Below are 14,667 nucleotides of genomic sequence, written 5' to 3'. Positions count from 1 at the left end.
CCAGGTGTCTCTGCAGCTCTGTGGCTTTGCAACTCCTACAGTCTTCCCAGCAAGTGGATTATTTGGGGGAAATACACAGATGTGCATCCAGCCTGGAGAGAAGGTTACACGCTGATGACACCTGATCCTCGTCCACCACTGAAGGCATACAATGAATACCAGACACCATGGAAAGAAAGACCACCCACCCAACTTGCACATCTTTCCTGGGCAGGGACCAGGGTGTGGAGAATGAGGGAGGGAGAGGAGACTTCCAGTTCACATGTAATAACGTACATTTAAAAATCTTTAGCAAAATTTAACAAGACGTTAGCATTTGTTAAATCTAATCGGCGGTTTCATAAGTGGTTGTGATTCTTGCACTTTTTTGTGTGTTTGAAACATTTCATTAAAAATTTAGGCACCGTCATAAGAAATGTTTTCAAAAGCTGTTTTCACTGCACCCAGAGGATATTATACTACACGCCAGTTACAAGACAAAAGCGGGTTGGCCATTTCAATTACCAACAGGGCTGGGATCTGCTTGTTTTTGGTGAAGTGCATAGTCCTACATCCCCATTGAAGGATACAGCAGCTATCGTCCACACGGGTGGCTGTTTAAAACTAAAAATTAAAATATAGTCCTTCAGACGCTCTAGCCACATTTCAAGTACAAAGCAGCCACCTGTGGCCAGTGGCTACACTGTCAGAACAATTACAAGGCCTTCCCTTGGTCACAGTTCTGTCAGACAGGTCTGGTCTGGATGATAACGTACAATCGTATGATAAGACGCAGACCTCTCTGCAATTACTCCCCATCCCTTTTCCCTCGTATTTACATGAACCAAAGCAATCTGGGATTTAGGAGTTATGAGTAAGGCGAGGAAACAGCTAGAAGGCCTATGGCTGTTAACCTTTCTGGAAAATAAGCCCTGACATCTATTGCTGAGGCTGCATCTCGAGAGCTGGACACTTCCAGTCTTTTTATATCTGGGTGGGTATCTGGCAAGAATTAGTTAGGAGATGTCTAAGATTAATTAACAGGAGAAACCAACTGATACTCAAAAAGTGAGTTCATAGAATGTCTGTGCCCAGATAATAAGGATGATATAACTTAAAGCTTTTCAAATTCATAGGAAAAACGGTGTTACAGCAGATAAAATACTAAACTCTGTGGGGAGAAGCCTGATTGCCGCCCTACATGGCATCCCATCCTAACAGCATGGCCAGGCTTGCCCACACCCTCCTCCTGGCCAGGCAGTGCTGTGCGCGCAGAGGGCATTTGTGTTTGTACTGAAGAGACCCACCTTACACTTTGTCATCTGCAGTGTGTCAGAGCAGACGTCCTTCCTACGGAGAGACACCCATGTACACATGGGGATAGCAACGTACATAACTTTACAAAACAGGCCATCATTCCCGCTGGGCACGGGTGGGCGGCACACAGCGGTGTTGTCCTTCGTTTTTTTGTCAGCTTGTCCCTGTGCACCCCACATCCTTTCCCAGATGCTCTGCTCTCCATGGCCACCGTGAGCCTGAGTGGTCGATGTTGACAAACCTGGTATTCCTCCACGCTTCCACACCAATAAAATCATACACATTCCCATTATCATACAGCGTTGGGAGGTTAGTCTTGTCATTGTAACTTTCTAGTTACAATGAGACCACTGTGAATTCACCAAACATCCTTATGTATTCATTTTTCTATGTGTGTTCTTTAATTTCAAATTAATGAAGGTATAATGTTTAGGTTACATTTTGTTTTCACTTCTAAGGTAAAGTTCAAGTTGTAGTTGAGCACCCCCACCCCCCCGCCCCAGGTAGGGTGGTGCTGAACACCCACGTCATGGACATTAGGTGAGAGCGTGACAATTGTCCTCCCTCCTACCGCCAATCGTCCTCCCTTTGTGTTTTATTTCCATGGGAAATGTGGCAAAAGAGGAACGGCTAGGCCAATGGAAATGTGCATTTTTGCCTTTGGAAAGAGGTCTTGAGAAATATAACTATCTCCTATCTGCATCAGCAGTGTGTGAGATCACCCTTTGCTCACACTTACTCAGTCACTCTCTGACGTTCCGCCCGTCTGACCAGGATGTCTGCAAAGTGGCATCTCGTGGCCCCTGGGCTCACGCTGACACTACCCGATTTCATGGTCTATTCATTAGTCACCCAAATTTACTTTTTCTAAGAGTATTTCTTACAAATTTCTTTTCCATACTTTTTTCCATGAAGTTTTGTCCGTGTTGACTTATGAGATCTTTAGGTGTATTTTTATATGTAGTAACTTATTTCATGCACATTTTTTTTTTTTTTTTTTACAAATCTCTTGTCCTCTGATTTGGTTGGTATTTTCTGCAACACAAGATCGTAATACAAACGGGTCTGTCTTTTCTGCAATGGGTTTTAAGTGTTTGGCAAGAATTAAAGTCTTTTGCACCCTTAAGCTATAGCTCCTGATTTCATTTAAAACAATTTTTTTTTTACATGAACCTTTAATTCCCCTAGAATTTTTTAAAGTATTATGAGAACTAGGATCCAACTTCATTTTCTTAAGGATGGATTTTGACAGTCGTTTATTAAATAAACCATTCTTTCTCCCACTGAATTAGTTTTTCTTGTACTAAATTCTCGTACGCCCTGAAACCCAGTGCTTGGTAGTCTATTTTGTTAGTGTCTGTTCCCATGCTAACATCGTATCACTGTGACTGCAGCAAATCTCCATCCTCTGGTCCCTTACTTTCCTTGGCTTTTTATGGATATTCTTCCTTATAAACTTTATAACCTTAAATAAAGTAAAACAAATTCTGTAGAGATTCTGATTGGAAGTTCATTAAATGTATATGTTAATTTGGGGGAAAGACTTTTTAATGTAACCGAGTTACTCCATTAGGAAGCATACTGTCTTTCCATTTCTTTATATTCTGATTTAAACTCATTAAAAATAAGTTTTGTAACTTATTTAATCCTTTTTAAAATTTATTTTTGGTCAAAATAATTCATTCAACAAATACTTATTTAACACCTGCTATGCCCCACTCACTGTTCTGTCTGGATAATGACTTAAAAACAGTTTCCACCTAAAAGTGCCTCGGATGTTGTAATGGTAACATTTTTCCACATTTTCATTTCTAGAAACTTATTTATAATGCACTGAAAAACTTTGTGGGGTTTTTTTTTTTTTTTTGCCATTTTTGGCTGGGTCGGAGTTTGAACCTGACACCTCTGGTATATGGGGCCAGAGCCCTACTCCTTTGAGCCACAGGCACCATCCCCCAAAACTTCAAATACTGGTCTTGAATCTCAGCACCTTACCAAATCCTTAATTCTAGTGTCGTTTTAATTAGTTACTGGAAATATACATACATAGTATATATAGTTTTATCTTTTTCCAGATTTGTATGGATTAATTTCATTTTCTTGTCCTATTTATTGCATTTTTTGAACCTCTCAAGTAGCTTAAATCTTACTAGTGATGGTGGACACCAGCAGTCCTCTTTGAAATCATCTTCGTGTTTTATAATTTAGAGTATCTGCTAGTGGTCTTGGTAAATAGCTTACTTATATTTAAAGATACTCCTTCCCTATTTTACTTAGACTTACAGTACAAATGGCTTTTCTACATCTGCTGATAGCTGTGAAAGTTCTGTTTCTTCTTTGCTGGTTTAATAAGCAGGTGATAGCAAACCCTCTTGCACTCTTGGACTGAATCCTACTTGGTCAGTTCATCAGCCTTTTGCTACATTGTTAGATTCACTAGGACTTTATTTAGAAGTTTTAATTTCATAAATGAGACTGATGTATTATTTTAGGTCAGGCTTTAATATTAAATTTACAATGAATTCGTAAAATGAATTGTAGAGTGCTACTGTTGGAGTATTTGTCCCCTCCAGAACTCATGTTGAAATTTAATCTCTGACGTGGCAATATTGAGAGGTGATTTCGTCCATTCATGGATGAATAAATTGCTCATCATGGAAGTGGAATTAGTGGCTTTATAAGAGAAAGCAGGGATGTGAAGGAGCACGCCCAGCCCTCTCACTATGTGAGCTGGCCCAGGAACCTGTTGGGAGTCGCTACCTCCTGACCTTGGACTTCTCAGCCTCCATACCTGTTATAAATAAATTCCTTCTCTTTATAAAGTACCTGTTTTGAGTATCCTGTTATAAGTAACAGAAAGCAGATAAGACCCTATTCCAAGCCTCTCCTCTCCCGCTGGTTAGAGAATTTTGCTAACCCAGAGTCTGGTCCCCAGACCAGCAGCGCGGGCATTTCCTGGGACTAGTTGGGAAAACCGAGTCTCAGGCCCGGACCCCAACCACAGAATCAGAACACATGTCATTAGCGAAGTCTCCAGGGTCAAAGGAGTTCTGACCTACAAGTTTCCAGTTCAAACATCACTGGGATTGTCTTTTCTTTAAGGTGTCATGTAGAACTCAGCCAGGAAGCCACCACATCACGGGGACTTTTTACACTTAGTCCGTGCTGATTGGGAGAGTCGAGGTTTTCACTTCTTGAGCCAATTCCATTTTGTATTTTACTAAGAAACCACCTACATCTCCTGGTTTCTGTGACTTTCTACAGCTGGATGCTTTTATTAGCATTTTAATCTCTTCCATCGAGTGATGGTGGCTGGCTCTTGTTCCTTATTTTGTGTATTTTTACTTGCCACATTTTTCTCACTATCAAGTTTACAAAAGCTTCACCTATTTTCTTGGTCTTTCCAAAGAAGCTTCTTTTGGAGCCAATTAGTTTCAATCCTTAAAAGGTAAAAAAGGAGAAGGCGGAAGAACCTTGCCCTGCCAGCCCACCACGGACCAGTTCAGCTTTGCTCTCCACCAACGTCAGAACCACGTCCACATACAAATCTGAACTTCCAGGGAACTCAGGATTAATACCAATTTTTGATTCACAAAATCACAATCTGCAGGGGAACCTAACTTCACCCCAATCCCCTTTCTGCATAACTAATCACGTTCTAAACGCCTTCCACTGTCAGGCTGCTGCATCTCATTAAGTTTAAAGTATTTCCACCTCGCCTTACAGCTCACATGCCATCCCTACCCACTATCTCCTTCAAGACTTATCTCCAAAAGGGTCTACTTAGTAGATAATCCTTTACTAAGGGGGAATCCAGTCTCTAACCTGATTTCCAAGGACTAAGCTCAGCTGGGGGCCTTGGAATGTCCAGACTCCCCACAGGGCCAAGCTGGGGCCACAGGAGAGTGTCCTGAGGAAGCTGAGAAAGCAGCGTCCCTCAGATAAAGGAAGTGGCACAACTTAACATGTTAGCCATGCACAGATGGAGACAGTGGCAGATTTCAGATATTCGCCCAAGACAAGACAAACATGTGAAATAAATTAGCTTTTTCCTCCTCCTATTAGGAAACCAAAGTTTTGTTTGCCCTTTGAGAAATGTCTAAAAAACTCAGACATTTTCATTTCTTACCTTTGCAAATACTCTGATCAGATAAGATTTTCAAAAGTTGACTATTAAGCTTTTGCACTCAAATTGACCCACATTTAGGATAATAGCTACAAAAATACCAAGTGTACCTTATTGAATTCAGGATTTTCAGTTCACTGACCAGCCTTCCGCTGACCGTTATGGATGAGTTTATTACAAAGGTGCTGCTGAAGCCCTGCACAAAATTAGCTCCAGTCTTGTGCTGCAGCCCAGAGACTTCCCGCCTGTACCACCTAGCTCACAAACATCCACAGCTGCAGGCCTTGAAGGGTCTTTTGTGCTGTGTTTAGGGCTCCTTCAACTATCTGGACTGGAAACATCTCAAGCTCATATTCCTGACGGTGCTGTGTACAAGGCATTGTTAACCTCCAGAAAACAGTGCTGAGTATCGAAAAAATAAAATAATCCTCCACCCTCCCTGCCTCAGGAAAGAAGTGATCAATTCGCCTGCTTGATAAAATTTCCCCCCTTACAAAAATGTTCTGCTCCCAAATCTCAAGAGTGGGAAGTGGATGATGGAGAGATGAAGTGGGAGAGGCCGCGAGATGCCACTTAAACATTTTGAAAGTGTTGCTACTGAGGAACAGAGCCCGGGGCGCTGAACCTTACACAGGCAGAAGAACAGTCACTGTGACGTCAACAAATAAATGAAGTAAAATAATCTCAGTTTTTTAAGATCTTGAATTCATCACTATTTTCACTTTTTCCTTCTGGGAACAACACTTAAATATAAATCCCCAAATATCCGGCACTCTCTCCTCTGAACTAAAGCCTAGAAAGCATTATGAAAGAAATATTTCATAATTTAAGAAAAAGAAGTATTTCTTCTTCTTCTTTAAAATGTTAGGGCTGATATTTGCAGAATGCTTCCTGGAAATTTTTCCCTTCAAATAATGCCACTCAGAAACTCACCTTTTCCCACTCGCCATCCAAGTCCACAGCTGAATACCTGCCATGGGCCTCAGCCCCTAGTCTGGTGGGGGAAACTGACCAGAACAGAGCGCTCATGAGAGACAACAATACGACTTCCAAGTGGATGTGTCAGGGTTAGTGGCAAAGACTTCCTGGTGGGTACTGTGCCTGAGCAGACTCCAGAGGGAAGGCAGGGGACAGGGCAGCGAAGGGGGAGGCGGGGGAAGGCAGGGGACAGTGTGACTGAGACAGGGGTGAGGAGGGGGCCAGAGGGGACAGTGTGGCTGAGATAGGGGTGAGGAGGGGACCAGAGGGGACAGTGTGGCTGAGATAGGGGTGAGGAGGGGACCAGGCAGGGACAGTGTGGCTGAGATAGGGGTGAAGAGGGGACCAGGCAGGGACAGTGTGGCTGAGACAGGGATGAGGAGGGGACCAGGCAGGGACAGTGTGGCTGAGATGGGGTGAAGAGGGGACCAGGCAGGGACAGTGTGGCTGAGACAGGGGTGAGGAGGGGACCAGGCAGAGGGGACAGCACGGGAAGGGACTGGATAGACTCTCGCATGGACACCAGGCACCTCATGTGCTGGCAGAGCCAAGGTACACAGTGGAGAGGCGAGTGGGGAAGGCGCCGCAGAGGTGCACAGCAAGGAGTCAGACATCATCCTGACACATTAACACGTTAATTCCTAAAAAACCCTGAGAAGGTATTTTTTCAGTTAAGGGGAAGAAAGGCAGAGATTCAGCAAATTTTCATCAGAAATGGGGGAGCCAGGGTTAGAGCCCAGAACCAAGCCCACACTGGTCATCTCTAATCACCAGGCAGTTACTGGAGGATGAGTTTAAAGGTGCAGGATTAAAGACCTAAGAGGACGCTCCCTGCAGGAGACCAGGCAGAGCTGAGGAGGCGTCAGACTGCTTGGTGTCTAGGGCGTGATCAGGCCCATTGGCTGTGGACTCAAGACCCTGGTTTGTAAGAAAATTCTGGCTCCACCAGCCTACCACCAGGACTGAGAAAACAGGCTCCGTGTGCCTGCCCCCGCTATAAACTCCTCACGGCATTACCTGACGGGGTTTGAGGCCTGACGGAGCCCAGGTACCCACAGCACACTCAGTGATCAGAGGCCGCGGGTACAGAAAGCTGCCGAGGAGACCGAAACATACCCGACCGCTGCACTGAGGCGGGCAACAGGGTCTAGGGACTGCTCTGGGCCGGGCGATGGAAAGGAGGCAGGGTTTTAGCTGCCAAGTAGGTTACCAGGGAGGGGGGAGGCCCCAGATGCAATGAAGTTAGTGTACAGGGGACAGACACAATCCTTTCCTTTCAGACACTTTGGTGAGTTTAAGGTGTTAACAAGACGACGACAAGCTGCCCAGGAAGCAGCTGAACATAAGTCTGAATCCCAGGGAAGTGGTCTGGGAAGAGTCATTAGCAGACACATTCTGGAAAGTACAGAAATTTATTTTCAGCTAATATACATAACGTAATGAAATTCAAATGACATGAAAACATAGAAAATGAGATTTAGTACTGTGAGAACTAAGAATGACTCCTGACATCCAGATGAACAGTACGTCCCCACTGTTTAGAAAAATGAGGGTACTAAAGCACACTGCTGGTCCCAAGCCATAAGTATCAAACGAGGAAAAAAGCCCCTCCATACAGGTCAAACATTTTAAAAGGGTATGTTTAGAAAGACTGAAGTAAATTTAACATTCTCTCTCACCAACAGTGCAAAATTTTCAAAAAGGCCATTTTTCGAACACTTCTTAAAGCATAATGAAAAGGCACGGCTCAAGATTACTCCAACAATTATTCCCAGTAAAGAGCAGTGATGTTAATGATCTGATGTTCCCTAGCACCTAGGGTTTTCGTTCCCCCAGAACAGCCACAAGGGTATCGCAGGGCTGCTCTACCCACTGCTCAGTGCCAAGCTCTCTGACTCGGCCGCCACTTGTGCGATCACAACTTCTGAAAACGAAATGGATTAACTCCAGAGAATGAAACGTGTGCACGGCCCCCACGTAGCCTCACAGAGCAAGTCCAGGACACAGCACCGTGGGTAGCATCTGGGGGGGCCTGTGAGCTCTGGACTGGGTCCTACGCAGACTTGGACGCCACAAATGTGAAGTCACCAGGTATTTCAAGATGTCACTTCAGCGTGGGATGCAACAGCCTGGGCATCAGTATTCATCACAGGAAGTGGTGACACCTGTGTGTACCCGTGTCCCTCTCACAACTGAACGTTTTACCCTCCCGTTCTGCTATCACCACCCTGAGTAGGGCACCCTCCATTATCTGGAGACCCAGAACACAAATTACTCTCTATGTGACCCACCACTTCTCACACCTGCTTATTTTATTTCTAGAGTGCTAAAAAATGAACCAAAGACTAATACTTGTTCATAAGCACAGAAACTTTGACATTTCCTTTCTTCAAACAAATGCTTCCCTGCTAACACTGGAAACTGGCCAGCACCCTTTGGTCAGCCCCACCACTTCTGCTGTTTTAACAAGCACACGCGTAGGGTGGACCCAGGAAAGGACATCACAGACCCATCTCCCAATGGCAAAGACGAGTCAGGCCTATCAAAAAGTAGCAGATTGCCAACAAAGGGCAAAGCGCACTTCCAGTTCCGGGCGTGGAGGCTACCAGGCCTCCTTGCTGCTTCACCTCCACAGTGGGAGGCAGAAGGAAATGAGAGGGTGTCACTCCAGATAAGCTGCGTCCATCCCCACCTCTGCGTAAAGCGCCGGGCGACCACAAATCCAAGGCGAAGAAACTTCGAGATGGAATCAGACAAAGCCGGCAGGACCCTTTCTGCACAGACACTCCCCGCTGCCTCCTGACGGAGAGGATGCAGGAGCTGTGGGGACACGAGCAGCCACTGGCCAAGTGAGGGACACAGCAGAGAGCACTCCCGTCTCTCAGACGCATCACACCATCGCCTCTGAAAACTAAGAACTGTAAATACCAACCTGAAGCCACTGGGAATGAATACAATTTCCTGGCCTGTCACTTAAACAGAAAACCAGCTCACAAGACCTGGAGACACACTTAGGCTGTATTTGCTCCCACTGATTACATTCAGTAGGTCACACGGGTACAGATCATACGGCAGGGGGAAAACATACTAAGTCCAGTGAAAAAAGGACTAGCTGGGTGCTACTGTTTCTGCCAATCCCATAAACACCTTCCAGGACGTGGGAGATAACTGTTTAGTTTTATCTCATTGAATAATGAGCTGTGTACAATCTGTGTCCCTGAAGTGAAGGAGGAAACAAATATTTGGGCAAGAAAATAATGAGAAAGTCAATTATAGATTCCACACATACTTTGTACACCAGGCTGTAATTTTTAATTGGAATTAGCTATCAGACATTGCACCTTTTGAGTGTATGGCTGTGCTTAGCAACGTTTAATAGTGGCTTATTAACCGAATGCTTGAAGTATTCAACATTAAATTCAATTTACTGCATGTTAATGTTTGCAAATACATTATCAGCAATTCTTAAATATTTCACATCAACCAACTTTCTAAGTACAGAAGGCTTGTTCTCAATACGGTGGTGACATGAAGACTGAATGAGGCCTACGAGCTGAGTCCACGTCCCTAACCAACGATCACCAGGTCGTCACTGGTGAACTCATACGTCGGAACTTCAAGGTTGAGAGGGGCAGGCCCCTTCCTAATCCTGCCCGATGCATCGTAGTGTGACCCATGGCAAGGGCAGTAATAACCACCGTAATCTCCCGCATTTGCAATAGGGACACAGCCGAGATGCGTGCAGACACCGATCAGGATGACCCACTCAGGCTTCTTCACTCGCTCTAAATCATGCTGTGGGTCCCTCAGCTGGGATATTTCCACTGCAGCCTCCTGGTCAATCTCCTTCTGGGTTCTATGGCGCACAAACAGGGGTTTGCCTCTCCACTTGAAAGCCATGTTCTTGCCTTCTGGAATATCAGACAGCTTGATCTCGATCTTGGACATGGCCAGCACATCAGCAGATGCGCTCATGCTGGAGACAAACTGGGTGACAGCATTTTTGGCAGCGTAGGCGACGCCCACCGTAGTGGTTGCAGTTACCAGATAGGAGAACCCTTTTCTAGCTTCGCTGCTCTCTTTTGAAGATTTTGTACTATCTAAAACTTCTGGACGACGATAGTCAGAGAAGTCAGGCACTCTAACGTCTGTGTGGGAATAGCGAACAGAAGCGGGGACTGCAAGACAAACAGAAGGTTAAAAACAATTACATGAGTGCCCAGGAAGGGTGCACATCAGGAAACGGGCCTCCATGGGTGCACAAGCACAAAGCCAAATCCTGAAAGTGTGAAATGTGGCACTAAGTCTAAGAAATAGTCAAAGTGGCAGTAATAGCATATAAAACACTAAAAATGAAATGACGTCAACCACTACTGATTGTGCTGGTATGAAATTACAAGGTAACATTTGTAAACTGAGCTCCTCCCTGGTTGAATGAATACTGCAGATTCAGAATTTGTAACATCTCAGTGCACTGAGTTTAAAAAGTTAAATAGCACAGTAAATAGCAATATCTCAAAGTTCCTGAAAATCCAACTGCCAAGGTATACTATAAACTCAAGTTAAATCTCTCCCGTATTCTCTGGACTAGAAGTGGCCCTAACCCTCATCTAGTCTATTAAGAGTTCACCTGAGATCATCTTATTAAGGCAAATGTCATAGTCTTATGTATGTGCTCTCTGAAAGAAATGTTCAAAGTCTATAAAATACTAATTATAAGATAATAAACATTCTATGACCGGTAGGTGTAAGTTTAGTTGCAGAAAACTTAAAAAGATTTCTACATGATACCCTACAGTATAAATTAGTATTACTTTAACTTCAAATATGGGCAGAAAGGACATCCCTATCAGAACTGGCAACTCTCAAAATAAAACGAAATCTGTGGAAGAACTAATTATTTCAACACAGCAAGGGGAAAAAAGAGCAAAATGTTCATGTATCCCCCTTTTCAGTGAAGGGGAATAAAAAGCTCCTTTAAAAGTAGGGAAATTATCTTTTTCTCTGCATGGTGCTCTCAACTGGGATACTTCAACTGCAGGCCATAAAATAGGCCGAACATTTGTGTCAAATGAATATTAAATAAACAATTATCATCTATGTAGCACTTTGGGAGCAAGTGGGTTTTTTTGGTCATTATTTTTTTTTTAAGTCCTTCTCTCCCATAACATTTTTAAATGTCTGGCCAGAAAAAATTAATTTACTAATACCCCTTTAAATATGTTTCAGGAAACAAATCTCTTTGCAAATTATGTATTTGTCTTAGGAAATTTGCCACAAGGTCTCCTTTTAAGAAAAGGAGATGCTAAAATGTCCATGACTTTTATGTCCTGACTAAAATGTTCTGTTTCCAAAGTAAAGGTACAAGTATAAAATATTTTTCACTGTACTGAATTGCAATTCTGCCTTGGCCTACTAGGCTTTCTCACCCTAACATACACGGCACTTCTTTAATTAGCCCAACATCATAACACATAATTCTCCATCTGCTTTTCCCATGGTTCTCAAGGTCAGCAACTTCATGCAAGACGGAAGTTTCCATAAGGGATGCCGAGACCTACCAAAATCACCGTGAGCTTTCTGACTAACCCAGCCGTTTCTTGGAGGGGACCAGGCCACAGCAGCAACCTGAGATTCACATTTACAGCTTTGTGGTATCAAAGTGACATTACATCATACATCACTCTACCTAATGCTAACTTGTCAGTGTAGATGCCATTTGGAATCAAGCATGAATTACTTCCCCCAGCACTGTCTGAGATTATACAAAAAAATTGTTTCAGACCTAAAAAAATGAAGGCATCAAAAGTTCATACATCTCACATGACAAACAGTATCCACACCCCTAGCAGTGCACAAGAAGCCGCACAAGGACACTGGAGACAGCGGTTTTGCTGTTCTCATCACGGACTGGGTGTCAATGGTCTACTGCTTGAGTTCACACTACAGTTACCGATTTACATCGGTCAACACCATCACCAATAGGAGCGTTCAGGAGATTAAACTGCCATGTCGCAAAAATCATCCTCTAAATATTTACATGAGTTGTATGAGGTCTGACTTTTAGCAGCAAAGATAATGGATTTAGTTATAACCTAAAGCAAAAGTGGATACATCTAAAACTACAGAAAAATTAAGGCATCTTAACAAGCTTTTTTTTTTCTTTAAATTAAGGCGAGCTTAGATGTGCACTGGAAATCTGCACAAAGTAGCAGTATAATCCTCCTCCCTCACTCCAGGACCTTTTCCTGGTCCACTCCCTCTGATCCTATCCTCCACTACTCATTTTTCCATAACCCACCTAGACAGGGAATTGCGGCCTGAACTCAAGCAACAAGATGAAGGCCTGATTACAGAAAGAGGCTTTTACTGTAAGGTTCTACATTATTTGCCTGTTTGTGTAAAAATATTTCGATATAACAGATAAGCTTCCAATGTTCAGAAGAAACCGTTTAGTCATCTGACAAATTCCGAAGACACTTTTCACCTTTGCAATTACAACATTCTCCTCCTTTCTTGGTTCTCACATCAAGACCCCGAGAATAGGCCTGGGATGGGCTGGAGTTTGCCACTGTTGCCAGGTACTGGTTCCCCCAAACCCACTGGTGCTCCTTAACATTCATCCACAAATACTTCGCACCAAACTGTACACAAAATGCAGGGTAATGGGAGATAGAAAAATAAAGGAGTCATTCTCTGTGCCCTCAAGGTCAAAGGAATTGCCAATGAACACAACACATAGTGCAAAGTGTTATGGGCTGTACAGACATAAATAAATCAGCAAATATAAAACTATATTCACTTAATCCTTGAAAGGATGGGTAAGGAAAACACGGACGTGTGGAAAACAGAGTGAAAGGACCATTAAAAGTGCAGAGAACAGGGTGAACGAAGGCAAAGTAAGAAGAGACTGGAGGCAACTTGGTTCGTAAGTGTTTGGGGAAGGGTCACAAATGCACCTGTCAGACGGGCCAGGCAGGTAATAGAATGAATGCAGCAGGCACTGTGGGGACACCTAATACCCAGCACACTAGGCCTTTCCTATGTAGAAATCACAAATCAGCGTTGCCCACTTCCAACATTTCAAGGGATGCCAGAGGTCTCCCTCATTTTTTTAAACTACCCGGTCTGTCCACAGGCATACTGCCCGCAGGTTGCCATCTCTCCGTCTCCAATACACAACATGTAGAGAAAAAAAGGGTAGACAAGGCCCGGAAGACAAAAGGGTGGGGACGGCCCTGGGAAGAGCCCACGGTTAACAAAGTCCTGTCAAACACAGGATGTCACGGCCACGCGTGTGTCCCTGGGCAAGTCTTCCACCTCCTGGGCATCCACGACCTCTGCCTGCTGTTGTGGAGGATTACACTCATCACATCACGCTGTGCTGTAAATGACTTTGTGGCTGTGTTTGGGGGGAATTTGGGGGGATCACTGGGGGATGAAGGGGAAGGACGCCGCGGGAATTGGTTAACGGTTAATTACAGCTTCAATTTTTTAAGCCTTTATTAAGTGCACAAACTGTGTTAATGACTTTATGCATAGTTTTCCCACCTAGGCCTCACGATGCCCCTAGAAAGTGGCATAACCACTCCCCAGAAAAGAAGTTTTAGGAACGTGTCCAAGGTCGAATGACCTGTAAGTAGCAAAACTTGTCCCGACTTCGCAGGAAGCAGGACTCCAGGGCTCCCGAGCTTAACCAGTGAGGTGCAAAGTTAGCAGCGGTGGCAGCCCGGAGGCGGCCACAGGGGCCCGGGACGGCCCCGAGAGCGCCCGGCCGCCGCGTCCCCACCCCGAGGTCGCCCCGGCCCAACGCCGCCTCCTCCCGAAGAGGGGTCCGCCTCCTGCCCCGCTCGGCTGCCCCTAGTCCAGGGCCGGAGGGAGCGAGAGAGACAAGACCCTTCAGCCCGGCCGCCGCCCTCAGCCCGGCTCACCGTTGAGGCCCACGGAGGCGACCAGAGGCCGGGCCGCGGCCTGGCCGCTCAGCGACTCCAGGCATAGCAAGGGCCGCTTCGGGTCCAGCACGGGCGGCTCCGGGGTGGCGGGCACCATGGCCTGCACCAGAGGCCGCAGCGCACCCGCCACCCCGCGGGACGTAGCCGACAGGACCGGAGCGAACGGCCCGGAGCGGGCGGCGACCGACAACATGGCGACAGATACTCCAAACGCCAGGCCGGTCTCAGGAACGACCTTGCGCCCGCGGCGCAGACGTGAGGACGCGCGGGAGGCGCAGGGCCATGACGTCAGCGCGCTGGCAGAGGCGGCTTTCC

At 45.2% G+C, this 14,667-nt stretch overlaps 1 protein-coding gene across 1 annotated transcript; it reads right to left on the bottom strand.

The window, feature by feature from the left end:
- Nucleotides 1-9,806: 9,806 nt before the first annotated feature.
- On the bottom strand, nt 9,807-14,622 carry LOC128597166 (cytochrome b-c1 complex subunit Rieske, mitochondrial). The gene is made up of 2 exons (XM_053607316.1): nt 14,332-14,622; nt 9,807-10,578 (listed from the first exon to the last, which is right to left on the bottom strand). Exons 1-2 carry the CDS (start codon nt 14,543-14,545, stop codon nt 9,968-9,970), a joined length of 825 nt encoding a protein of 274 aa, XP_053463291.1. The 5' UTR covers nt 14,546-14,622; the 3' UTR covers nt 9,807-9,967.
- Nucleotides 14,623-14,667: the final 45 nt, after the last annotated feature.

This window comes from Nycticebus coucang, chromosome 10 (genome assembly GCF_027406575.1).
Source record: "Nycticebus coucang isolate mNycCou1 chromosome 10, mNycCou1.pri, whole genome shotgun sequence".
Classification (NCBI taxonomy): domain Eukaryota; kingdom Metazoa; phylum Chordata; class Mammalia; order Primates; family Lorisidae; genus Nycticebus; species Nycticebus coucang.
The sequence above is the reverse complement of the archived record's forward strand: the minus strand, read 5'-3'. Positions and strand labels throughout refer to the sequence as shown.